Source organism: Erinaceus europaeus, chromosome 19, assembly GCF_950295315.1.
Source record: "Erinaceus europaeus chromosome 19, mEriEur2.1, whole genome shotgun sequence".
In the NCBI taxonomy this organism is placed as follows: domain Eukaryota; kingdom Metazoa; phylum Chordata; class Mammalia; order Eulipotyphla; family Erinaceidae; genus Erinaceus; species Erinaceus europaeus.
The window spans coordinates 40,026,796-40,054,728 of record NC_080180.1 but is presented as its reverse complement, the minus strand read 5'-3'; the positions used below and the strand labels follow the sequence as shown (position 1 = coordinate 40,054,728).

Genomic DNA, 27,933 nt, shown 5'->3' with positions numbered 1-27,933 from the left:
CCCACTGAACAACCTCTCAGTGGTGTCAGATTTCATTGAATTGGATTCTGTTCTGATCTTTTTTGCTTGTTTTTTTTTGTTTTTTGTTTTTTTTTTAACTTTCCAGAGTCTAGTCTGCTGCTGAGATAGAGAATCACCAAGCTGAACTCTCTGGTCCTTTCTAGCTCTAACTGGTCTAATTTTGAGACAATGGAACGCTGACTGAAACCAAAACTCTCTTGATACTTGGAACAATTTAACAGTGTATATGTCATTCTATGTCATTTTAATTGCTACGATTGTTTTTCTTGTTCCTCCTTCATTTGCTCCCCTGATGCCATTTCACAGGGTAAGAAACCACATTAAATCAGTAACATGCACAGATTTGTGAACTAGCTGAGATCAAAGACTCTGAAATAAACATGTCAGAATTTGTTAAGGTAAGACTCAGAAAAGCCAAATAAGGAGAGGGCAGTAGTATAAGTTAGGTGGAAAATATATTATTGTTGGATAGCCTTGAGGGAAAGAAGAAAAATTTTTAGTCTAGAGTAAAATTCATCTGCAAGGAGTTTCCTCCACACAGTGATAGGCTGTATCATGTCACCTGCAGTTCTGCACAAACCTGGAAGTGAGTGAAAGGGAACTAATAAACTCCTAGAGCCCTTTATGAACTTGACAAATGTGCGAAGGAAAGTACAACATGTTGCATTTAAGACTGTCAAAGCGCTTTGAACAAGAGACAAGTCACCAACGCTATTCCAGGGGCATTTTAATTCCTGCATCAAATTAGATACCGGTATTTGAACTCATCTGTGTTCAAAGACAATGTCAGTAGCTTTCAAGTGAATGTATAAACTACTGTGCAAGAGTTGTAAGAAGGCTCGCCAAAAAAAAAGAAAAAAAAAGCTCCTTCTAAATACAATTATTGGAAATGAGTGAAATGTTCAAACTATAAATAAGTTATCTGTTGTTGATACACATTTATAGCAACAAAGCAACAAGCCATGTTATTACAACATGTTGCTATGACCAGTGTTCATCAGCTTAAATACACAGGGCTCATTTCCCGTTGTTTAAATCAGTATATAGTGTATCTGAATTTAATAGATGCAATGTTTTAGAAATAAATTTGTGTGAGGAGAAAGCTATTTTTTAGGGGGGGATAGAGAAGAAATTCATGTTGTGGTGGAGGTGGTCCGGGGTGATGGCAGCACACCAGATTAAGTGTACATAGTGCGAAGTACAGGCTGATGCAAGGATCCTGGTTCAAGCCCCTGCACCCCACCTCCAAGGTGATTGGTCCCTTCTCTTTTCTCCCCTCTCTATCTTCCCCTCTTCTCTCAGTTCTATCCAACACCACCAACAGCAGCAGCAACAACAACAATGGGAAAAGATGGCTGCCAGGAGTAGCAGTAGAGGCACTGAGCCCCAGAGATAACCCTGGAGGCAAAAAAGAAACAAAGAGAAGAAAAGAGAAGAGAAGGGAAGAGAAATGCATGTTGCCAATGAGATACAGAGATACATGTTCATTCAAGGAACCGCATAATTCAAAATAACTAACCCCAAATGTATATTATTCTCATGAAGTAGATAAATTGCATTTAAGCTCCTAGTGGCCACTTACCTGTCCTGAAAATGCTAACACAAATCAGAAGATGTTCATACTTTTATCTAATTTTATCTGACATTTCAGCAGTATAAAAATTATTTTTCTTTGCCAGGGCTTCATTACAAAGGATCAACATTTTTTTCCCCCAGATACAAAGAGTGACAGAGAGACAGAAGGAAACAGAGAAAGATACTACAACACTGAAGATTCCTCTACTACATGGAAGCCACACACTTTCTCAAGTGGGCTATCATACTGCCCGTAATTTATTGATTTTTAAGACTAGGGAATGAAGGCCTCACACATGCATGACAGCACCATGAGTAGGCCAAGGTTTTTCATTATATATTTCCTAAGAGAGAGAAAATTACCACAGCACAACTTCTGACAATTACATATATTTTATGAGTAGGTCCCAATGGAAAATTATTTGTTGTTTAGCTGAAATTCAAATTTCACTGGATGTCTGACCTGTTTGACACTATACCTCAAGGTCAACAAAACTAAACTTTCATGATTTGTAGGTCTGTATTTGTCCATATCCATTATTTTCTTTTATACTTCTTCTCTCTTTTGTGAGACTTAAGAATCTTGTGAAAGGGGGGAGGGGTGGCACACCTGGTTAAGCGCTCACATTATAGTGCGCAAGGACCCAGGTTCAAGCCCCTTATCCCACCTGCAGGAGGGAAGCTTCATGAGTGGTGAAGCAGGGCTGCAGGTGTCTCTCTTCCTCTCTATCTCCACCTCCCCTCTCAATTTCTCTGTCTCTATCCAATAGTAAATAAATAAATAAAATAAAAAATGATATTAAAAAGAATCTTGTGAATATTTCTTTGCTCCTCAGTCTATTTTTTGTTCCTTTAATTAATTAAATTAATTAATTAATTATAATAAATTTTCATTTTCATTAAAAAAATTATTTGTTATTGGATAGAGGCAGAGAGAAATTGAGAGGGGAGAGGGAGATAAGAGAGGGAGAAAGACAGAGAGACATCTGCAGCTTTACTTCACCACTTGTGAAACTTTCCCCCCTGTAGGTACAGACAGGGGCTTGAATCTAGGTCCTTGAGCATTGTAGTGTGTATTCTTCACCAGGTGTGCGACCTTCTGGCCCCTATTCTTTTAATTTTATATAGAGACAGAAAGAACACTATGTTGGAAGATGAGAGACAGATAGATTAGATAGATAGATAGGTAGATAGGTAGATAGGTAGATAGGTAGATAGGTAGATAGATGAATGGATGGGTGATATAAAGAGAGACAACACAATACAGAGCTTCCTTTGATGCCTTGGCACTCCTGTGTGGTGTTGAGTTAAAAATATGGACCATTCGGGGTCGGGCGGTGGCGCAGTGGGTTCAGTGCACTTGGTGCAGAGCTCAGGGACCCGCATAAGGATCCCGGTTCAAGCCCCCGGCTTCCCACCTGTAGGGGAGTCTCTTCACAGGCAGTGAAGCAGGTCTGCAGGTGTCTATCTTTCTCTCCCTCTCTCTGTCTTCCCCTCCTCTCTCCATTTCTATCTGTCCTATTCAAAAGCGAACAATGTCAACAATGGTAATAATAATAACCACAATGAGGCTACAACAACAAGGGCAACAAAAGGGGAAAAAATGGCCTCCAGGAGCGGTGGACTCATGGTGCAGGCACTGAGCCCAGCAATAACCCTGGAGGAAAAAAATATATATATATATGGACCATTCACAAGGCAAGGCACACACACCCTTCTGGGTGGCCTATGTCTCTCAGTTCTCTCCTTTTATATATCTACTACAAAGAAAGACAAACATGTTTTCATTGCTATGACAGTCTTTTTGCTTGGAGCATGGATATCATCTTTCTCTTACTTCTGTTCATTATAAATTAACAGTCCTTTCAGTTTTCTGCACCTTCACCTTTTAATTCTCTTTGAGTTTTAACAGCCTCTAAATTAAGAAGAGCAATAGAAGAACAGGTTCCTGAATCATTCCTCATTCTACTTAGTTCTTCACTTGCTTCACTTATTCCTGATTTTATCTGCCTCTGACCATTCTGCTCCTCTCTGTGGGATTTAAAATTTTTTTCTCCTCCAGGGTCACTAAATATCACTTCTGAATTTACATACATTTTTCATGGGGAGGGTCTTGACAATTTATACTTACATGCTCAAGACTTCATATTTTTAATATAAAATCAAGTTTTCTCTTCTAAGTTCTAAACTTTTAAATATGTCTTTTGGATCTCTCACTTTGGGCATCTGTCTTGTGCCTCAAACTACTATGCATCATTAGAACTCATCTTTACAATTTGCCTTTCAAACAGCATATATTTTTTAAGGTAAATGCTACTAGAATGTACCCACTTTTCTACATCAGCATCTTGAGATCATGTGCATATGTAATTCATCAACAAGTCCTGTTGAAATTAATTTCAAACTACTCTAGCCCCCCCCCCCCCAACACACACACATTTCATGTAACTACTTTCACTTTTTCTCTGGGACACAATTACGGCTTTCCAGTTTGTTTTCCTTTGGTCTTAGTACTTCACCCTTCAGTCTGTGAGATTTCTCCTAAACATAAAAGTATATATTTCTATATCTTTATTTTTATTGGATAGAGACAGCCAGAAACTGAGAGGAATGAATAGAGAGGGAGAGAGGCAGAGAGACACCTGTAGCTCTCTGCAGAGGGAACTCTGCAGGTGGGAACCAGAGGCTCAAACCTGGGTCCTTGTGCACTATAATTTGTGCGCACTCAACCAGGTGTGCCACTACCCTGTCCCCTAGCTTTTTTTTTTTTTTTTTAATTCATTAAAGTTTACAGACACTTTCCTTTGTCTTTAGAGCAAGTAACTTGGTTGGTGATACAGACCCTTGTGGTAGGCTTATGCCCTTCCTCTACTAAACCTTATGAAATCTTTTGATGCCTAACCTCATTTATCTCTGGGTGTTTACAAATGACACATCCTTTTCCTAGAACAGACTATCTCTTCTCTTTTGGCTCACTTCCACTTCCCCTTTGGATTTCTCCTTAACAGTTGTTCAGGGCAACCAGTTTTGTACTACCAGAGGTGTCCCTAACAACACATGTACATTTTTTTCTTACATTTTTCTTTTAACTTTTCTTACCACTGAAAATACAGTTTTACTGAGAATAAGACCATACTTTGTTTTCCACTGTATTTCTGGCTTGCAGGACATTGCCTAATACAAAACAAATATCCACGATATAGTTGTTCCAAATACAAATAATAAGAAAAGCCAAATATATAAATATGATAATAGAAGTAAAAGGGTTTACTTTAAATGTAATTCTATTAGGATTGCTATCCTATTTTTTTTACAGTGTATCAACATTAATATTATATATGTCAATTTTTACCAACAAAGCATGATCCTATTGTTCCTGAGAAATAGTCTGCTATAACATATGAATTTTAGGATTTTTTCTCCATTTTCTTATATAGAAATAGAAGCTATATTGTGGTCCGGGAGGTGGTGCAGTGGCTAAGGCACTAGACTCTCAAGCATGAGGTTCTGAGTTCAATCACGGCAGCACATGTACCAGAGTGATGTCTGGTTCTTTCTCTCTCTCTCTCTCTCTCTCTCTCTCTCTCTCCTATCTTTCTCATTAATAAATAAATAAAATATTTTGTAACAAGAAATAGAATCTATTACAAATTGTAAGAACAAGAAAGGTTAAAACGTTATCATATGTGCGAGGACCTGGGTTTGAGCCTCTGCTCCTCATGTGCGGTGGAGATGCTTCTGGAGTGGTAAAGCAGGTCTGTAAGTGTCCACCGTTCTCTCTCTCTTTTTAATTCTTTATTCATTTATTTGGACACAGAGAGCAAAAAAATAGAGAGGGAAAGGGGTGATAGAGAGGGAGAAAGGCAGAAAGACACCTACAGCCCTGCTTTACCACTTGTGAAGCTTTCCCTCTGCAGGTGGGGGTTGGGGGGCTCGAACCCAGGTCCTTGCGCACTGTCACATGTATGCTCAACCAGGTGCACCACCACCCGGTCCCCCTCCCTTCTATATCTCGCTTTCCTCTTAATTTCTTGCTGTCCTATTGAGTAAAATAGAAAAAATAAATAAAGGAAAGGAAAAATGGACACCAGAAGCTGCTGGATTTGTAGTGCAGGCACTAAGCCCCAGCGACAACCCTGAAAAAAAAGCTATTATTACTAAATTTCTCCTGAAAAATCTAAACTGATAAAAAAAAAAAAAAGAATATGAATCAGGAAAACTACTGCCTAGCAACATCAGACCCAAATTAGAACCAAAACTATCTGGAGTTGTTATTTATATGTGGGTTCCACATTTTTTAAGGAAATTATTCAATGTTCCTCATTTGTTTTACACTGCACCACCTAATTTCCATTATTACCTCAGGTTTTTTGTAGTCTGTTCACTGATTACAAAGGCATTTCTAAAAGTTCTGCTTCAGAAGTTTCTAAATGCCAGTATTATTCTGACTATTATGAAGAGGCACACATTAGGTATAGAGACATGATTCCTATCTTCAAGGAGTTTTTATCTTAAGGAAAGAGAACAACAAAAAAAAAACCATGAAACTATTAGCGAATAACTTACTATGAAGTAAGTGATATTGACTTCATAGTTGTGAGAATTCCCACTCTTAGGCAGAAGTTGAAATACAAGATCAGAAGAGAAAACACAAGTAGAACCTGAACTGGAACTGGCATATTGCACCAAAGTAAAAGACTGTGGGGTGGTGGTGGTAGGGAGAATACAGGTCCAAGAAGGATGACAGAGGACCTAGTGAGGGTTGTATTGTTATATGGAAAATTGAGAAATGTTATGCATGTACAAACTATTGTATTTAATGTCCAATGTAAAAATTAATTCCCCAATAAAGAAATTTTTAAAAGTTGTGAGAATTCCAAGAAAGAAAAGACCACTGAGGCATGGAATAGCCTGGAAAACCTTCATGGAAGAGGATGAAAATAAGGTACAAATTGCACTCTGCCTTAATACAGGCATTTTGAGAGAACAAGAAAGGCATTTAAGAAGCAAAGAACTGGGGGTCGGGTGGTGGGGGGGGTAAGCACACATGGCGCAAAGCGCAAGGACCAGAGTAAGATCCTGGCTTGAGCCCCCGGCTCCCCACCTGCAGGGGAGTCACTTCACAGGCGGTGAAGCAAGTCTGTAGGTGTCTGTCTTTCTCTCCCCCTCTCTGTCTACCCATCTTCTCTCCATTTCTCTCTGTCCTATCTAATAATGAACGACATTAACAATAACAATAATCACAACGAGGCTACAACAACAAGGGCAACAAAAGGGGGAAAGTGGCCTCCAGGAGCAGTGGATTCATGGTGTAGGCACTGAGCCCCAGCAATAACCCTGGAGGTAAAGAAGAAGGAGGAGGAGGAGGAGGAGGAGGAGGAGGAGGGGGAGGGGGAGGGGGAGGGGAGGGGGAGGGGAGGGGGAGGAGGAGGAGGAGGGGCAGCAAAGAACTGCATTATGGTGCTATGGTACTTGATAGTAGTAGTTGAGTCCTCTATTGTTTTTTCTTGTTATTTATTTACATATTTTAAATAGAGCACTGCTCAGGCCTGGTTTATAATGATATGGCATAGGGGTGGGGGTGGGGGTGGGGGAGATGGTCTGTACTTGGGGCCTTGGAACATCAAGCATGAAAGCCTTTTGCATAAGCATTTTGCTATCCCCCCCCCCCCTTAGTTCTTAGTTCTTTACTCACTTCTGTTTCTGGTGTTTGCTGCTTTCTTGTCCCCTGCCCCCCTACCAATTCTTAAAGTTCTAGAAAGGTTACTAATGGCTACATTAAATCTAACTTTCTTACCCAATGATTTGACCTAACCCTAATGTTTCAAACCCTGGGTATCAGTGACTAGTGCAAGGCTGTGAACTGGGGCACATTAATCATATTCTATCCCTAAGATTTCATGTATAAACATTTGAATAGAACACTTCTCTCTTCTGTTCATTTTTACTGCTGGTAAAAAATGTAAGCCTGAAGATACTGATATGTTTCTGCTCATACTAACTCAAGCCCTCAGCTGCAGAGAGGAAGCTGGACTGCAGCTGGAGAAATGAGAACACAAATGTAGAAAGGGTATGAGAGAACTAAATTTTTTTCTGAATTTCTTATGCTCCTGAAGCCATTTCTGTTGGTACAGCATTCCTTTTTTTTTTTTTTTTTTGTTTTTTGCATAAGCTCCATGGAGTTGGTTTCAGTCAATTTCATCCTGGTAGAAGAGTCCAGGATACCAAAATAGGTACTATGAGGGATACGGAATGGCAATATAGGGAAGGATCAAAATGGGGCTATTTGCAATGAGAAAGAAGATCAGAAGCATTGCCAGGAGGAAGAAATGACAGAACACATTTGGGAAGTGGATAGATAGAGCTAAATCAGAAGAAAGAAAAATGGCCCCAAACTGGAAATTGAGGAAATCTGCAGATTTGTTAACAGAAATGGGGTCAGTTGGGATGAGGAAGTGGGTTTGGAGGGAAGCAATAGTTAAACCATAGCATCTGAGTTTCTGGTAAAGTTGGGATTTAGTCAGTCCATGGTTTTAGAGACGACCCCATTCTGTAGCAGTATCATAGTGCAAAATACGGGAAAGCATTATCAGTTATGTGTTGTGTCAGCATTCATGAGAATATGGTATAATTATACTTCTGAAATTTACTCTCTCAAATTCTTTTTCTCTTCCCTCTTAAAACACACAGAACAGTGATCCTCAAAGTGTGGTTTTAATATTCTCAACATGTATATCATTTGGGAATGTTTTAGTAGTGCAAATGCATGGGCCTAACTCCTGGAAAAGGAAATCAGAAACTCTGTGTCCACAGGGTACAGTAACTTGTACTTGAATAAGCCTTTCAGTAGTTGCTAATGTCCACCAAGCTTTGAGAACTGTAGGTGCAACATATTCTTTGTGTGGTGGGTCCTGAGCAGTGAGGTAGTTTACCACTTAGTGCTCATTTCCTATAACAAATCTGACTTCCTTAGAAAAACACATTTCCCCTATTATATATCCATTAAAAAAACTGTGCTGAGTTTGTGACATCTGCTAGGTATTATTCAAACACTGAGGACACAGCAGTGAGCAAATATTACAGAAATATATTAGCAACTTCAATCACATTATTTATAAAATCCAGTGCTGGAAACAGTTTAAGTACCCATCAATTGATGAACAGATACAAAAAAAGTGGTATATATACAAAGTGGAATATAACCCAGTTATAAAAAAAAAGACGAATCCTGCCATTTGCAATAGCAAGGATAGAACTGGAAGCTATTTGGATCCACCTGCATATCAGATTTCAGGCTCAGGGGAAAATGAAAAAGGAAAAAAAAAAAACTAGTATAGCCACAGGCTGTTTGGAATATAACTAAAATATGCCTACTAGCTATCTACACAACGGAGACCCCTCCAACTCTTCATCGGCACTATTCCAGCCTTTAGGTTCATGATTAATCAGCAATTTGTTTGGCTTTGTATGCTCTCTTTTCAGCCACCAGGTTCCAGATGCCAGCATGATGCCAACCAGACTTCCCTGGACAGAGGACCTCACCAATGTTTCCTGGAACTCCAATTCCCCAGAACCCCACCCCACTAGGGAAAGAGAGAGACATGGAGTATGGAGTATGGAGTATGAATTATGGAGTTCTGGTGGTGGGAATTGTGTGGAATTGTACCCATCTTATCCTATGGTTTTGTCAGTGTTTCCTTTTTATAAATAAGCAAATATATATACAGAACTGGAAGCTATTATGGATAGATAAAAAAGTCACCTGGAGAAAGAAAAACACCCCATGGTTTCATGCAGATGTGCATGATACTCACCTTAAAGTCATATAGCAAACACAAAGGGCTAAACCAAATAAAACAAGAAAAGAACTACAAAACTAGGTAGTGACTATCATATGGAGGTGATTAAATTGGGACAATCATATAGTGAAAGAGAGAATTGCACTTTTAGGGATGAACTTTATGTAGTACACAGACACAATGATTTTTTAATGTTCCTAAAACATATCAGAACGCAGAGATACTCACCTTTAAAAGTCATAGGAAAAAAAATAAAATAATGCTAAGTAAATGACTTCTGAGGGCATGAGAGCTCTGTAGGGAATCACAAAGGTGTACTGAAAAAATGACATTTAAATCAAGAAAAAGTGACTGGAAATTAGTTTGATGGGTGGCAGATAGATGTGAAGGCATTCTAGGTTTTAAGGAGAATAGACCTGGGCTCTTTTCCAGACCTAAAAAGTGATTAGCATGAATAGTTTTTGTTAATGACAGTTATAGAAGTTGGAAAGGCAGATCTGATAGATCTAGCAGGAACCTGAAAATCATATTGAATTTCTTGAGCTATCCACTAAAGGCAATTAACCAACCATTGAAAGTTTCAAGCATGTACTACTAAAATAATGTGATTATTATTTTTTTGTTTGATGTAATTTTTTATATAAAAACGCAAAGACTTTCTCACTGTATATAACTGTGAGTGAATCAGCATGATTACTTAAATTTCCTATAAGCTATACTTGGTTTAAATATATATATATTTAAACATGCACTTCTCAGGAAGGACAAATCAAATAAAGTATATTTAATTTGGACTTAAATTAATGAATGGGCCTGTAATGATTTATCACTGTGAGTCATCAAAATATACCCATTAATTTAATACTATTGGGCAGCATATTCAAGTAGATGCCAAAGGTGAAAAATGATTAGAGATTTGATTTCTCCCTCAAGTGACTTACTACCTAGTGGAAGAAGTTGAAAACACACCCGGAAAAACAAAAGTTTGAGACAGTAGCAAATGAACTCTAAAAGGAGGAATGCTGCAGGAAAATTGCTGATAATTAAGACCCTTTTAAGGAGGCTCAAATGTGACTGGTAGAAGCAGAGTTGAGATTAGTAGTACAGGCGCTTAAGATAAGGGTGGGAAAGCCTTCACTGTTCACACGGGGACTCTATGTATGGAAGAGAAAAGGAGGAAGAGCTTAGGAACTTCTCCTTTGTGGTTGTGGCTCAGACTAGCCCTTCTCTTGCATGTCTGAAGCAGCAAGAGAGCAAGTTCATAGGCAATGGCGACTCTGTCTTGGGCCATTTTTCTCCTCTATGAAGACCCTGCCCTTCCCAACGATGTCCATCTGCAAGCTTTTTCCCTACGTAGGTTTTCACTTAGAGGTTCCAGGTATTATGGTCATCTCCCTGAGAATGATCTCCAAAAATATGTGCCCTTTTTGGCTCTAAGATTTTCCATTTTAATTTATTTATGCTATTTTTTGTTTATTATTAGAGATAGATAGAAATTGAGAGAAAAGGGGGAGTTAGGGAGAGAGACAGAGAGACACCTGCAGCCTTGGTTCACCACTTGTGAGGCTTTCCCCCTGAGGTGGGGACCAGGGGCTTGAACCTGGGCTCTTGCACACTATAATGTGAGTGCTTAACCAGATGCACCACCACCTGGCTCCCTTTATGCTATTTAAAAAAGTTTATTTTTATGAGAGAGAGAGAGGGAGAGGGAGAGGGAGAGGGAGAGGGAGAGGGAGAGGGAGAGGGAGAGAGAGAGCACTCATGCGCACACAAGAGAGACTGACCCACCAGAGCACAGCTCAGCTCTGGCTTATGGCGGTGCTGCATATTGAACCAGGGACTTTGAAGCTTCATGCATGAAAGCCTTTTGCACAACCATTATGCTGTCTGCCTGGCCTTTTGTCTTTGCACTATTGCCCTGTGTGATTGTGTCATATTAATGTAACTGCACTTATACAATTGTTTCAATTGGATTTATGTAGAGTTCATAATGCATGAAAAAGTATACAGACCCAGGTCGGGCAAAATGGCTCACTTAGTGTGCTACTTTACCATGCATGTGATCCAGGTTCAAGCCTAGTGCCCACCACAGTGAAGGAAGTTTTAATGCTGTGGTCTTTTCTACTCCCTCTCTACTTCTCTGCCTCTCTTTCTATATATAAAAATGTGTCTAGACCCTGAGTGCCCTCTTACATTTTATTGGCATGTCTCTGGAATGCCACTGTAACCACAAGTAGCTTGCCTCTAATCGATACCATCATATTTTCTCTAGAGCAATTTGCCTGTGATCTCTTCCATTTCTGCCAGTAACAGCAGCATTTACTCTCTCCTTAGTTTTGAGGGCAGATGTTTCCTATGCACCTGAAATGCCAATACCTTACTTGTTCCTCCCATTCATTACTCACAAACATCTTAGACCTACTTATCTTAAACTAGGATATGTACACAATACTGCAACTCATTATCCTAAATCTAGGTTCTTTTCTCAGTATATACTCAGGGACAAGGTGACTACCTGCATATGATATTCTTTTTTTTGGCCTCCAGGGTTATTGCTGGGACTTGGTGCTTGCAGAATGAACCCAATGCTCTTGGAGGCTATTTTTTCCCTTTTGTTGCCCTTGTTGTTTATCATTGTTATTGCTGGCATTGTTGTTGGATAGGACAGGGAGAAACTGAGAAAGGAGGGGAAGACAGAAAGGAGGAGAGAAAGATAGACACCTGCAGACCTGTTTCACCACCTGTGAAGCGACCCCCCTGTAGGTGGGGAGCTGGGGGCTCGAATTGGGATCCTTATGCTGGTCCTTGTGCTTTACACCATGTGCACTTAACAAACTGCACTATGACCCAGCCCCCCTGCATGTGATAGTCTTTACCAAAACTACTTTACTTAGCAAAGGCTGTTCTGTGTAGTTTTTTTCATTGAATTTTTTTCCACCAGGATTATCTCTAGGGCTTGGTGCCTCATGATAATTCCACCGCTCCTGGTGGCCATTTCTTTCCATTTTTTTTCTTTCTATTTTTATTTGACAGAACATGGAGAAATTGAGAGGAAGGGGAGATAGTGAGAGAGAAAGATAGACACCTGCAAACCTGCTTCACTGATCCTGAAGTGTACCCCCTGTAGGTGAGATACAGGAGTTTGAACCTGGGTCTTTGTGGATGGTGATCTGTGTGCTCAACTGGGTGCACCATCACCCAACCACTTATATTGAGATCTTTTAGTTTTCTTAAAGGGATATGATATAGAACTATATTATGTAAGAGAGAATCATGAAGCTTCTCTGGTTGAAGAAAAAGCATTCCTTCTTTTCAGAGTACTCTGTGCAAGTTTACTTCACAACGTATTTTTCTTCTTTTTTTTTTTCCCTACAGGATTATTGCTGGGGCTAGGCGCCTGCACTACGAATCCACTGCTCCTGGAGGCTATTTTTTTCCCTTTTGTTGCCCTTGTTGTTTATCATTGTTGTTGTCGTTATTATTGTTGTTGGATAGGACAGAGGGAAATAGAGAGAGGAGGGGAAGACAGACAGGAGGAGTGACAGATAGACACCTGCAGACCTGCTTCACCACTTGTGAAGCGACCCCCCTGCAGGTCGGGAGCCTGCGTCTCAAACCGAGATCCTTACTCCGGTCCTTGTACTTTGCGCTATGTGTGCTTAACCAGTGGCACTACTGCTCAGCCCCCACAATGTATTTTTTAAGTATCTTTATTTATTTATTTGATAGAGACAGCCAGAAATTGAAAGGGAAGAAGGTGATAGGGAGAGAGACAGAGAGACACTTGCAGCCCTGCTTCACCACTTGCAAAGTTTTCCCACTTCAGGTGGTAACTAGGGGCTTGATCTTGGGTCCTTAAACATTATATCATGTGCACTTAACCAGTTATACCACCATCTGACCCCACAAAGTTCCATTTTTGGAGACAGAGAGAAATTGAGAGGGATGGAGTATGTATAAGAGAACAAGAGACACCTGCAGCACTTCTTCACAACTTAAGAAGCTCCCTTCTTGCAGGTGGGGTTAGAGATTTGAACCTGGGCCCTTACGCATTGAATCATGGGTGCTCTATCAAGGATACCACTAGCTGCCCCCTTCAAAATGTCTTTATATATATTTTTAAAGAAATCATTTTATCAATCTATGCAAATCTCATAATCTAGCCTCACTACTTCACACTAAATTCTTTTTTTTTTTTAATTAGTGGTTTAATATTGATGTGCAAAATCACGAGATAACAGGGTTATAATTCCACGCCATTCCCACCAACAGAGTTCTGTATCCCTATCCCCTCTATTGTAAACTGCAGTAGTTCTCCCCAAGGTCACAGATATGGTGTTTGCCCATTTTTTTTTCCTATGGTCCTCTCTTCTCTTCCTTTCTAAGTCACACCTACATCTATTGCTACTTCCAAATGTCCTTTCTTTTTTCCTCTTCTCTCTATATGTCTTGATGGAATTGGAGTTCAGAGCCTCTGATCATCTCTGGGAGTATGGACCAAAATTCTTTATGGGGTGCAAAAGGTGGGAGTTCTGGCCTCAGCAATTGCTTCTCCACTGGACATGGGAATTGGTAGGTGAATTTATACTTGCAATCTGTTTCCATCTTCCCCTAGTTATTGAATTCACAGTGTCATTTACTCATCCCTGCCTGGGTATAGCTTTCTCTTAAGTGCCTCTCTTCTAATGCCAGTTGTACTTTTCCCAGTCCTATCTTTCTCATTAATTTAAAAAAACATTTTTTTAATTTAAATTTTATTTATTTTATTTTTATAGGATAGAGAGAAACTAAGAAGGAAAAGGGAGGTAGAGATAGTAATAGATAAACTGAAGGCAGATAGGAAGACAGACCTGCAGCACTGTTTCACCATTTGTGAAGCTTCCTCCCTCCCTGCAGGTTGGAAGGTCTTTGAGCATGGTAATGTTCGCATGCAACAGGTGCACCACTTCCCAGTTCCTTTTCCTTTACTTTTGAGAGAATGAGAATGAGAAAGAAGAAAGACAGAGAAGATACTATAGCAATCCACCATCCATGCAACCCTCTGGCTCTGTCCATGGTGCTACCATGTGCAGCCAGGGTTCAAACAGGGTCTTGTGAATGGTGAGGTACATACTCTATTGGATGAAATATCTCCCAGTCCAGAGAATCTAAACAGATTTTAAACATTAAAATATTTCTAATTCCTTGTATAAATGAACATGCATTTTATAAATGACTCTCATAAAACTTTTGGTGAAACAAATTATTCCAATAGTATCTGTAGCCAGAGCTCAATTCTCCTTTTATTTCCCCCTTCCCTAGATGAACATAAGTAACATTCTCTGGATATATAATTATATGACACAAAAATGTTTTATAAAGTCACTTGAAATTTTACCAAAAATAATAATAATAACAACAGTCCAAACAAGAAGATACTCTGCAATCATAAATTTCACTTGCTTCAAACATGAACTGAAAATGATATTTTTTAAAATGATCTTACTTGTGCATGTTCTCATGGATATTTCTATACTTCTTTTTTTTTTCACTTGAAATTATTTTGAAAATATTTTCACTTGGGTCTAAATTGTAGGAAAACAGTCTCAGGCACAGAGCAGTGACATATTGGAACCTTTGAGTATGTGACTATCAGTGAAGTCAATATGGTCTCCTCTGAAGGAGCCAACAACCCTGTCAAAAGTTCATCATTGGGGAGTCGGGCTGTAGCACAGCGGGTTAAGCGCAGGTGGCGCAAAGCACAAGGACCGGCATAAGGATCCCGGTTCGAACCCCGGCTCCCCACCTGCAGGGGAGTCGCTTCACAGGTGGTGAAGCAGGTCTGCAGGTGTCTATCACTCTCTCCTCCTCTCTGTCTTCCCCTCCTCTCTCCATTTCTCTCTGTCCTATCCAACAACGACAACAACAATAATAACTACAACAATAAAACAACAAGGGCAACAAAAAGGGAATAAATAAAATAAATATATATATAAAAAAAAGTTCATCATTGGTTTTCTCTGTCCTTTTGGTCCTGAGTTACCCTTAAATATCAACTGACTGGGGAACATGTTTGCACTAATCGAAGAAGATTGTTTTCTCTTACAAAACCTCACCTTAAAAAATAAGAGCCTTGGGTTGGTGGTAGCTCAGTGGGTTAAGAGAACGTGGTACAAAGCGCAGAAAATAAGAGCCTTGAATAAACTGCTGTCAGAGTGCTAGCAGTTCAGCAAATTTGCATAGAGGGATGTATGTTTTTGTACATTTTCATCATATTTCCCCTGTTTTGAATGCAAGGTTCAGGTGACTTTTTAGCTCTTTTGCCAGGATAAATCACAACACAATTAAGAGGAGGTGAGATAAAAGCAAATTCTATTCTGATGCAGCTTTCAAATCCGGGAATATTTGCTCATTATTTTTTTCTTACCCACTTTTTTTTTTTTTACCTTATAACTAATCAGACAAACAACAGTATGAATAAGCATTATGCTCTAAGGGTAGAAGTCAAACACACACCTCACTCACAGCAGGAAGCGATATATTTGGATGGCATCAAGTCTTTCTCAACAGTCACTGACCTGCACAGTTTTAAATCATCTGAACCCTCATTGTAGGTGGCAGGTGCTGTCTGAAAAGAACTAGTCAGCTGGAACCCTGCACCATCCACATCCTTGTCACCTTCTGTTGCTGCCAGCATTTCAGTGCTGGAACCTGTTGCTAAAAATGGTTTCACGCCTATTTCATTTTGCTTAAGACGATGCAAGAGTTGAAGATCTCTGTGATGGGATCCATCTTGGCTTGCCTCAGGGTTTCTTGAAGATTTCTTCATCTGCAAGGATCCTCTTGGCAGAGGAAAACCACATTCTTGGCACTGTTTGTCTTTTCCTTTGTGATTACTCAAAGAACAGCTCTCACATTCTACTCGCTCTTGTTTCTGTTTACCTTTGGATTTCAAATTCACCAGTTCAATTCCATTGGCAATGGGAGAGCCCTCCAAGTTTCCACATGGTTTATTATAATTTCTCCTTTTTCTTCGAGAGAGCTGGAATTTAACATGGGCTCTCTTTCTTACTTGAATCCAGTGATTCTCATCTGAGGATGATGCATCTGAAGAACCTGTATCAAAGTCACTCCATCTGGGTCTTGCAATTTGGAGGTGAAAATCATTCCTTCTTCCTTTCATTTGTTCTTCTGCATGTTCATATCTCTCAGAGGCCCTTCGCCTCCTCCTAGTCCTTTGTCTTACTGATTTCTTACCAGATTCCTTTCTAGTAGGGCTCAGCACTATGACAGGGGTGCATTGCTCATATGTGTCTTCTGACATATCATGCAAGATGGCAGGTCTAGACAAAGCATCAGGCAAAGGATGGAAAATGGGAATGGAGAGGAAAGCCATGGAAAAACAGAGAGAGAGAGAGAATGATGAAAATGCTAGTATGGAACAGAAGATTGCAAACAAAAATCAGCTGAAGAAAATGCTTTAAAGGAAACCACACTAAGTCAATATTAGTTATCCATGAACAATGCAAAGCAGAAGCAAGAGCTACATAGTCTCAGAGAACAAGCCTACAACACATAGCTCTAAAATAATGTTGGTTAGGATAATTTGTTAAGCACTTACCTGCAGATGTCTTGAGTAGATGGACAGACAGATAACCTTGATTGACTCCTGGGAGCTGTCCCTGTTGTTGGACTGCTTGCCTGGAGAAACAAGTTAGATAATTTGGCATCTTGGTTAAGGTAATACATGGTTGATATCTTGCTTTTTTTCCACATGTTTAAAACATTACAACAAACGTGGCAGCCGGTCATGTTGCTTATAACACAGCTCAGAGAATACAGGAAGCTAGACTGTTCTTTTTGCAAAAGTAAAACTTAATTTGAGGAACTTGGAACAGCTGAGATACTGAACCACTGTGGTGTTGCTTCATTTATGAAGAGGAACATGATTCTACAAGTTTCTATTCTACTTACTGTAAGCATTTGAATGGAATGGTGCAATTTACCTTGGATATACATGGCTAACACTTGACGATCCTACAGTCTAAGGGACCCGAAGTCTACTGTATGACAAAAATGATGATAACTTGGGAAGGCTAAATTACCAAGTAGCCATTGTCAAGGTAGGAATTAACTAGAACAGTGAGACATCATGAGATAATCAATCTGAAAAATACTTTGCAATGTTTAAAAGTCTGCATTTAGGACATGCCAAATAGGTCAGTTGGATGGTGCACCTGCTTTGTCCTGTGCACAACCCAGGTTCAAGTCTGGCCTCTACTACACTAGATGAAGCCTCGGTATGATGGTATCTGTCTCTCTTTTCAACTCTTCCCTGACCCAGCTTTCTAGTCCTATTCTGAACTCTGACACCATCTTCCCAAACAATACTCTTAGCCCACCTGCATGTTTGCTGTCGGGCTCAGGAAAAAATTAGTAAAGTCATGGGCCCCTCAGAATATACCTAAAATAGACTTCCTAGATTCTTCCATAAAGAAGACCCTAAATTTTATCTGTTATACTTTTTCCATTAGGCTATTGATTATTAAACAATTTGTTGTGCTTTGCATCTTAATGCTTTTTAGCCATCAAGTTGCAGATGCTACCATGATGCCAATCTGACTTCCCTGGGCAACCTCAACAATGTATCCTGGAACCCCACCTCTCCAGAGTCCTACCCCACTAGGGAAAGATAGAAATAGGCTAGGGGTATGGATTGACCTACCAGTGCCTATATCCAGTGGAGAAACAATTACAGAAACCATATCTCCCACCTTCTGCACCCCATAAAGATCTTTGGTCCATACTCCTAGACAGGGACACTTCCAAAGGAAGGGAGGGGATATGGAATTCTGGTGGTGGGAACAGTATGGAATTGTACCCCTCTTATCCCACACACTTGTTAATCATTAAATCACTAAGAAAAAAAGGTTGACTAAGAGCAGTGAAGCTCCAGTGATGACAAAAAAAGGTCTGCATTTATTGCTTTTATCATTGGAATTCATAAAATCTACCCATCATAGCATTTTTTATAGTTTAGCCTTGTTATAGTACAGAGCCTGAGGATAAGAAAACCTGAGACAAATTCAGGTGCTTAGCATAACATTGTAGTCATTTTGCTAAACTCCTATTATTTTCTTTTTCTTTCTTCCTCTTTTTTTTTTTTTTTAACCAGAGCACTGCTCAGCTCTGGCTTATGGTGATATGGGGGATTGAACCTTGGACTTTGGAGCCTCATGAGAGTCTCTTTCCATAACCATTATGCTATCTATCCCTGCTCATTTTCATTCAATTTTATTAAGTTATTTAAAAACATTGTTTAGAGTAGTAATGAGGCAGGGAAAGAATCACAGCATCACTCTGACATATACAGTGTTGGAGACTAAACTCAGAAACTTACACTTTCCAGTCCTATGTTCTACTCATGTGCCACTTGCTGGATCTCTCAATTCGATTTGCTCAACTTCTTTTATTCAAACCCTTGTAGCTGAAGACCGGGGCTCACACCCAGGTCCTGTGCATTGTAACATGTGCACTAATAAATCACTAGTAAAAAATGAATTAAAAGCTTAATGCTATATATTAAAAGAACATATTACATACTAGAGAAGACCAATTAAAAATGGCAGAATCTAGTTCAAAGTATAACAAAATTACTAGAGATTTAAGAAAATTAAAGTTATTTGGTTATCCAGGCAAAACCAAAGTATCATTTGTAATAAAACAGAAATTGTGAATGAGTGAACAGTACAGACTCCACCTACCTCAGCCCATATGCTCCCATAACCACTATAATACTCACATGGTCCAAAAAAAAAGGAAGCTAAAACATTTGGATAATTTACTAGGTGCCTTTCATTGTGCTGTAATTTCATTTACTGTCTCTTTAATCTTTACAATAATCTCCTAAATTGAAGGTTAGTAATTAACAGCTTTGAGTGGTCGAATGTGTCAATCACTGTTATATATCCATTATCACTCATAAAATATGCACTGTGGTAAGTATATATTTTTTTCCATTTTCCAGAGGGAATTGAGAAATTGTTACTGCTTCTCACTAGTAGGTACTAGAGAGGAAGTTTATATAAAGACTTTGGCTCCTCCACTTGCCTTCTTATCCACCTGAAGAGAAATAATAAAACTTCTCCTTTATACAGGAAGAAACTAAGAGCCCTGGGAGTAGATTCAGATCAGTCTGAGTGCACAAATAAACTACACAATTTGGCCACTAAGAAAATAACAATAAAAGTAGGAAGATTAACGCCACTCTTTAAACTAATCCTAACATTTCCCATATGAGTGATGTTCTCAGACAATCGTGGAACTCTGAGAAAACAGAAGTAATTATAACACAGGAGGAACTCTCCTAAGAGGTATGGTAGAGTGAATAATGCTGTTCTCCTCCAACCTCCACTCCAGACACATCACTATCCCAATCCTTGGAATTTATTAATGCTTTCTTAAAAGGAAAAGCAATGTCAAATATATGATTAAATTAGCTGAGAGTAACTTGCTGGGCCCATTGTAGTCATGCAGATCCTTAAACGAGTGAGGCAGTATAGCTCAGGTCACAGAGAGAAGATGGAAGGATAGGAATAGAGGCCAAAGAACAAGTACAATGCTACAATCTAGACTTGGAAGATGGAGAAAGAGGAGCGTAAGCCAAAGAGTACAGGTGGCCAGATGGTTTCTGAAAGCTGAAAAAAGGCTAGAAAGTGGATTCTTCCCTAGAGTCTGAGCTCTGAAAACATCTACATTTTCACCCAGTAAGACCCAAGTTTGATTTGTGACTTCCAGAATTATGAGAGAATTTGTCTTGTAAGCCAACAACTTTTTGTAATTTTTCACAGTAGTAACAATAGCCTAGTAAAACAGGTGATATTTGAGTTACTATTATTTTTCTTTGCAGGGGCAGAGCCTCACTGTTTCCAGCTGCTTCTTACTTATAGAGAGAGAGAGAGAGAGAGAGAGAGGGAGAGGGAGAGGGAGAGGGAGAGAGAGAGAGAGGTCAGTGATAGTCACTATATGGAGAGATGAGTGCTAGTCACTATAGACACACAGTGTTCTGCTGTGGTGCTGTGGCAAGAACCTGGATCTCATGCATGGCCAGGCAGGTGCTGAACTTGGTGCACTCTCTTTCTAGCCCACCTTCAGCTAATCTTAGCAAACAAATGGAAATTACTAAGAATGAGATAAAAAATAGTCCAGGCAGAAAAAACAATATGCTGAGAGGGAAAGTTAGTAACTTCCACATTATCCAATAGACTTATTTACATCTGCACATTTCTTTTCTTTTTTTTTTTAATATTATTTATTTATTTATTTTCCCTTTTATTACCCTTATTTTTTTGTTGTTGTAGTTATTACTGATGTCGTTGTTGGATAGGACAGAGAGAAATGGAGAGAGGATGGGAAAGATAGACAGGTGTCTATCAGCCCTGCTTCACCGCCTGTGAAGTGACTTCCCTGCAGGTGGGGAGCCAGGGGCTGGAACAGAGACCCTTATGCTGGTCTTTACTCTTTGCACCCTGTGAGCTGAACTCGCTGCGCTACCATGCGCCTCCCTTTCTTCTTTTCTTTCCTTTTCTTTTCTTTTCTTTTCTTTTCTTTTCTTTTCTTTTCTTTTCTTTTCTTTTCTCTTCTCTCTCTCTCTCTTTCTCTCTGTCTTTTTCTTTCTTTCCTTCCTTCTCTCTCTCCTTTTCTTTTCCTTTTTTTGCCTCCAGGGTTATCAATGGGTCTCAGTGCCTGAACTGTGAATCCACTGCTCCTGGAGGCCATTTTTTTCCCACTTCATTGGATAGGACAGAAAGAAGTTGAGGAGGGGGTAGATAGAGAGAAGGAGAGATAGAAACCTGTAGAACTGCTTCACTACTTGTGAGGTGACCCCTGCCCCCTCACAGATAGAGATCCGGGGGCTTGAATCGGGATCCTTGCATGGGTCCTAGAACTTTGTATTGTGTACTTAACTCATTGTGCTACTTCCCAGCCTCCCCTGCACATTTCTAACTTACAAGTCTCTGTTTTTTCCTTCCAGCTTCTAAATATTATGTCTTCTTAAAATCTTTTAATACCCATCTACGTAGGACTATATCCTTCAACAACTGTAGCAAAACTGACTTAAACTATTTTTTTATATTTTATTTATTTATTTATGAGACGGACATGTGCTGCCGGGGATTGAATTCAAGACCTCATGCTTGAGAGACCAACGTTTCGTCCACTACGCCACCTCCTGAACCACAAACTAGTTTTATTCAGGTTAATTTCAACTGTCTCCAGTGAACAGCAAAGGAGCCATTTTTTGTAAGACCTAAGTATTTCAATACTTTAAGTTTATGTAAGAGAAGATTTTATTAGTTTGTGTACTATTTTATCTACATTTATTGAGATTAGAGGGAGCTCTGTATATAACAGCACTGATTTAATAGAATGTGAATGCTCACTACTCAGTCATTTATTTAAGAAAGAGCAATGCAGCCCTCATCTGACCTCAGATCACTGTTAGCAATATTAAACTACAGTATTTGGACCATCATAATGAATATGGAAACTTACTGCTGTGTCAAAATTAGTTATTTAAGGCTGTGCAAGAAAAGGTGTTGCAATGGATGTAATCAAAACAAAAACACATTTTAAATCGCACAGATCTGAGAAAATGTATGCTGTACGGTGGGAAAATGGTTTATAAATTATATGAATACCAAACATTAAAGAATGCTGCTTTCCTTTGAAGAGTCTCTCTCTCTTTTTATTTTATTTTTTTGTTTTTATATTTGTTTATTCCCTTTTGTTGCCCTTGTTGTTTTATTGTTGTAGTTATTATTGATGTTGTTGTTGTTGGATAGGACAGAGAGAAATGGGGAGGGGAGGGGAAGACAGAGAGGGGTAGAGATAGACACCTGCAGACCTGCTTCACCACCTGTGAAACGACTCCCCTTCAGGTGGGGAGCTGGGGCCTTGAACCTGGATCCTTATGCTGGTCCTTGCACTCTGTGCCACATGCACTTAACCTGCTGTGCTACGGCCCAACTCCCGAGTCTCTCTCTTTTGTCCACCACGATAGTAAATCAAATAGCATTTATATCACTTATCCTCAAGTATTTTGAAGGAAGTGACTTCTCATAAAGATATTCATGTAGCTTATATCCAATATTAACTTCTATATATTCATTTTGTTGATAGGCTACTGTAGCAGATGCTGTCAAGGCCCTTCTTGTACCTTGACTTCTACTTCACTTGCAGGCTGACTACTTCCTACTGATTACTTGTTCCTCTCAGCCTCCCTGGTCTTTCTTGCTTGATTATATATGGCCACTGCCTATCAGGGTGGGTAAGTTAAGAACCCTGGGGACAACTCTTGCACTCAAGTGAACGCATTTCTATTTTCTCAAGAGACAGAGTTAAATTAGCACTTGAATTTCTCTCTTATAACTAATAGGCCTACTAGCTATCTTTGAAACAGAGACCCCAAATTTTCATCGGCAATATTCTTGCCTTCAGGTTCATGATTAGTCAACAATTTGTTTGGCTTTACATGTTAACTCTTCTATCAGCCACCAGGTTCCAGATGCTACCATGATGCCAACTGGACTTCCCTGGACAGACGACCCTACCAATGTGTCCTGGAGCCCCACTTCCCCAGAACCCTGCCCCACTAGGGAAAGAGAGAGACAGGTTCTCTGTTATTATCTGTTATGCATTCACTATATGCTGGATACTGATTATTATTATTTTTTATTATTATTTGCCTCCAGGGTTATCAATGGGGCTTGGTGCTGCCAACACCCATGTTTAGCGGGAAAGCAATTACAGAAGCCAGACCTTCTACCTTCTGCACCCCATAATTTCTCTTGGGCCATACTCCCAGAGGGATAAAGAACAGGAAAGCTATCAGGGGATGGGACAGGATATGGAGTTCTGGTGGTGGGAATTGTGTGGAGTTGTACCCCTCTTATCCTATGGTTTTGTCAGTGTTTCCTTTTTTAAAAATATTTATTTTCCCTTTTGTTGCCCTTGTTTTTATTATTGTTGTAGTTATTATTGTTGTTGATGATGTTATTGTTGTTTTTAGGTAGGACAGAGAGAAATGGAGAGAGGAGGGGAAGAGAAAGATAAAACACTTGCAGATCTGCTTCACTGCCTGTGAAGGGACTCCCCTGCAGGTGGGTAGCCAGGGGCTCAAACCAGGATCCTTATGCCGGTCCCTGTGCTTTGCGCCATATGTGCTTAACCCGCTGCACTATTGCCCGACTCCCTAGAGTTCCTTCCTTTTTTAAAAAGTGACTCCTTCCTTTTTTAAAAAAAAAAGTCATTTCTGGGGGCAAGTGATGGCACACCCAGCCCATATGATATAAAATATGTGACCCATGTTTAAGTCCTTGGTCCTCATCTGAAGGGTGGAAGTTTCACAAGAGGTGGTTTTGTAGGTCTCTTTCCTCTCTGTCTCTTACTCTCCCATCAGAAAACCTTAAAACATAAAAATAAAAACCAATTCAAAATGTCACTTCTCCTTTCTCTGTCTTATTTTTCCCATGCTTTATTGTGCTTCCTGGGTTCACCCTTCAGAAAAACTACTTACACCCAGATAAAACAGTATCTATATTAAAAGTGAAATCTATTTGGTATAAATCAGTCCTAGCTTGTGTCACCTTTAATTCATAAACTCATCAGATGTGAATTAAGGGTCAGTTATGTAATAGATACTTAGTAAGTTCTGGAGATAAAGAAGCTGATGTCATCCTGACAAAGTTTCTTATTTAGTGGAGAAGAGATGGAATGTAAAAGGCTAGTTTTTATTTTACTTTTTTAATTAGTAATTTACAAGATAACAAGATAACAGAAATGCAATCCCACCACCAGAGTTCTGTGTCCTCATTGCCTCAGTTGGAAACTGCGGTGATTCTCCTAAAGTCCAAGATATAGATGTCAGGTTCAGGAAAAACAAAAACAAAAACCACCACCACCACCAACAACAAAAACATTAGTATAATCATGGGTCCTTTGGAATATAACTAAAATAGGCCTACTAACTATTTACAAAAGGGAGACCCCAAGTCTACATCTGCACTATTCTAGCCTTTAGGTTCATGATTAGTCAACAATATATTTGGCTTTATATGTTAACTCTTCTTTCAGCCACCAGGTTCCAGTTGCTACCATGATGCCAACCAGACTTCCCTGGACAGAAAGCCCCACCAATATGTCCTGGAGCCCTGTTTCCTCAGAGTCCTGCCCCACTAGGAAAAGAGAGAGACAGGCTGGAAATATAGATTGACCTGCCAATGCCTATGTTCAGCGAGGAAGCAATTACAGAAGCCAGACCTCCCACTTTCTGCACCCCATAGTGTCCCTTGGTCCTTATTCACAGAGGGATAAAGAATAGGAAAGTTATCAGGGGAGGGGATAGGATATGGAGTTCTGGTGGTGGGAATTACCCCTCTTATCGTATGGTTTTTGTCAGTGTTTCCTTTTTATAAGTAAAAATTAAAAAAGAAAAGAAAAGAAATCCAAGGGACTGGGCGGTAGCACAGCGGGTTAAGCACACATGGCACAAAGCACAAGGATGGGCATAAGGAACTGTTTCGCACCGTGCCCCAGGCTCCCCACCTACAGGGTGGTCCCCTTCACTAGCGGTGAAGCAGTTCTACAGGTGTCTTACTCTCTCCCTCTCTGTCTTCCCCTCCTCTCTCGAATTTCTCTCTGTCCTATCCACCAGCAAAACCAACAAGGACATTAACAACGAGGGCAACAAAAAAAATGCAAAAAAAAAAATGACCTCTAGGAGCAGTTAATGTAAAAAATGATAGAATTGAAAACTCTATTTCTATCTAATCTGTCACTTTTGTTTAACTATTTTGTTAGTCCTTGCCAGGGTTCTACCACTCTGGTTGATTTTTCCAGATAGAGACAAAGGGACAGAGATAAGCAGGAAAGATATCATACATAGTACTAAGTCAGATACATGACAAAGCAGGAGCATTATCCAAGTGAGCTATTTTGCAGGCCCTCCTACTATTATCTTTTTTATGCCTTACCACATAGTAAAACTTTACTTAAAGTAACTGGGAAAAAACCCAGAACATTAAATAATGTGGGGAAAATGACTAGTGATAAGGAAAAATATAAAATGGATTCCTTCCTCACTACTTACATTAAAGCTTAGGCAAGAAAATATTTAAAATGTAATCAAATAAAACATGAAAGTGGGAGAAGGGGAGTCAGGTGGTAGCGCAGCGGGTTAAGCACACGTGGTGTAAAGTGCAAGGACCCGCTTAAAGATCCCAGTTTGAGCCCCGGGCTCCCCACCTGCAGGGGAGTCACTTCACAAGCGGTGAAGCAGGTCTGCAGGTGTCTTATCTTTCACTCCCCCTCTCTATCTTCTACTCCTCTCTCCATTTCTCTCTGTCCTTTCTGGCAACAATGACATCAATAACAACAACAAATATAACTACAACAATAAAAAAACAAGGGCAACAAAAGGGAATAAATAAAAAAAAAGCATGAGAAGAAGATATAAGTTGATATTTGTAATATTACAAAAGGCAGTCTCTTTCCTATGATGATGCAACACACAAAACAGTAAGCAGACAGGTAAGCATGATAATTTTTGCTCCAGATCATTGATTGTCAGAAAAATGCAAATAAAGACAACATTGAGATACCACCTCACCCCTGTGAGAATGGCATACATCAAAAAGGACAGCAGCAACAAATGCCTGAGAGGCTGTGGGGACAGAGGAACACTTTTGCACTGCTGGTAAGAATGTAAATTGGTCCAGCCTCTGTGGAGAGCAGTCTGGAGAACTCTCACAAGGCTAGACATGGAGTTTCCATATGACCTAGTAATTCTTCTCCTAGGGATATACTCCAAGGACTCCATAACACCCAACCAAAAAGATATTTGTACACCTGTGTTCATAGCAGCACAATTCATAATAGCTAAAGCCTGGAAGCCACCCAGGTGCCCAACAACAGATGAGTGGCTGAGAAAGCTGTGGTATATATACACAATGGAATACCATAAAGCTATTAAGAACAATGAACCCACCTTCTCTGACCCATCTTGGATGGAGCTAGAAGGAATTATGTTAAGTGAGCTAAGTCAGAAAGATAAAGGTGAGTATGGGGTGATCTCACTCATAAACATAAGTTGAGAAAGAAGAACATAATGGGAAACTAAAAACAGGACTCGACTAAATTTGGAGTAGGGCACCAAAGTAACAACCTTGGGTTAAGGGTGAGGGTGAATGTTTGGCTTCATGGGGCGGGGGGGGTGGGGGGGGCGAGGTGGGACACAGTCTTTTGGTGGTGGGAATGGTATTTATGTAGACTCCTATTAACTTGTAGTCATATAAATCACTTTTTAATTAATATGAGAGGGTGTTGGTCTGCTTCTAATTCTGCTTCTAAGACCCCTTCTGTTTTGATCATCATGTTAGGTTGACTTATATTGCTTAATGCTGTGGTCTATTTATATAATCACTACTTTACCTGAGACCCGCCCTGCCTACAGAGCATTGGTTTAATCCCCACTGGTTAGATGCAAGCTTTATACTTCCCAGAGCCCGTGCTTTTTCCTTCTCCCCACCCCCTATCCTACGTACTTCCTCTTCCGACCAGACACTTCCACCTCAGGAGATATAAAGGACAGGATTTTCAAATGAACAGAGATTAGACTGATGTCACTGCATTCCCGCTCATCAATAAATATTGAACTACGTTCCCAGCTCAGCCATGAGTCCCTGGTCATCTATCTCCCGCCCGCGAAGCTAGCCTGGCAAGAGGGGAAAAATTGATTGAATGTCTCAAACTGTTTAAAGCACAAACTGAGTCTTTTTAATACATAGGCTGAGTCTTTGATATGTTGACTCTTTTAAAAGCTTAATCCAGGGAGAACAGAAGCAACCAGTGGCACAGCTATATACAAATACGATGATGTTGTGTATGATACAGCAAATTCTAACAGAGGGATATTTCAAAGTTAACCCAATTGCCAAATAATGTGATTATAGCAATACCTATCTATTTTCTTCTTAAACCCTAAGACAACAGGAATCTCCCACTTCCTTTATAGAACCTATATTTCCCTCAGTCCTGGAACCTCTAGGGTGGGACTCACTTTCCTCCATGCTTCTCTCAATTCATACTAAATGATATTTCATCTACCGATCCCAACCTAACCACCTCAGCATGCCTCACTTCAGACTGTGTCCAGAGCATGGAATGTCAACCCTTCACTCCCATTACTTGGGTGAGACCTTTCCTTTCATAGTATTCTCTAATTCTATTCCAGGTGATTCACTTCCTAGCAAAGTCCCAAAACCTAGATATAGACCAGGTCCCCTGAGATAGAGTATATGTTCACATGTACCCATAAATTAGGGCAAAATAATATACCTGAAAGCAAAAGTACACAATAGTCTACAGTGAGTCAGTATAAAGTTCATAATGACATAGTGTCTACTTAGATACCCTCCTCACCTACTTCCTATTACAGTTCTCTCACTCACTCCAAAACTAACCTTATCACAGCAAGGACTGCAAAAGTTGAATAAGGGCA

The 27,933-nt window shown here is 39.8% G+C and overlaps 1 protein-coding gene across 2 annotated transcripts in view; it reads right to left on the bottom strand.

Moving 5' to 3' along the window:
* The window catches only part of MARCHF1 (membrane associated ring-CH-type finger 1), an 853,606-nt gene that overhangs the window by 86,038 nt on the left and 739,635 nt on the right, over positions 1 to 27,933 (bottom strand). The window contains exons 9-10 of one of the 2 annotated variants that reach the window (XM_060178875.1): positions 16,996 to 17,075; positions 15,953 to 16,717 (exon numbers count right to left, since the gene is read on the bottom strand). In XM_060178875.1, the coding sequence (XP_060034858.1) occupies positions 15,953 to 16,717; positions 16,996 to 17,075 (845 nt within the window). Of the gene's footprint in view, positions 1 to 15,952; positions 16,718 to 16,995; positions 17,211 to 27,933 lie in introns of those variants that run through there. The other variant, XM_060178874.1, reaches the window with a different exon arrangement.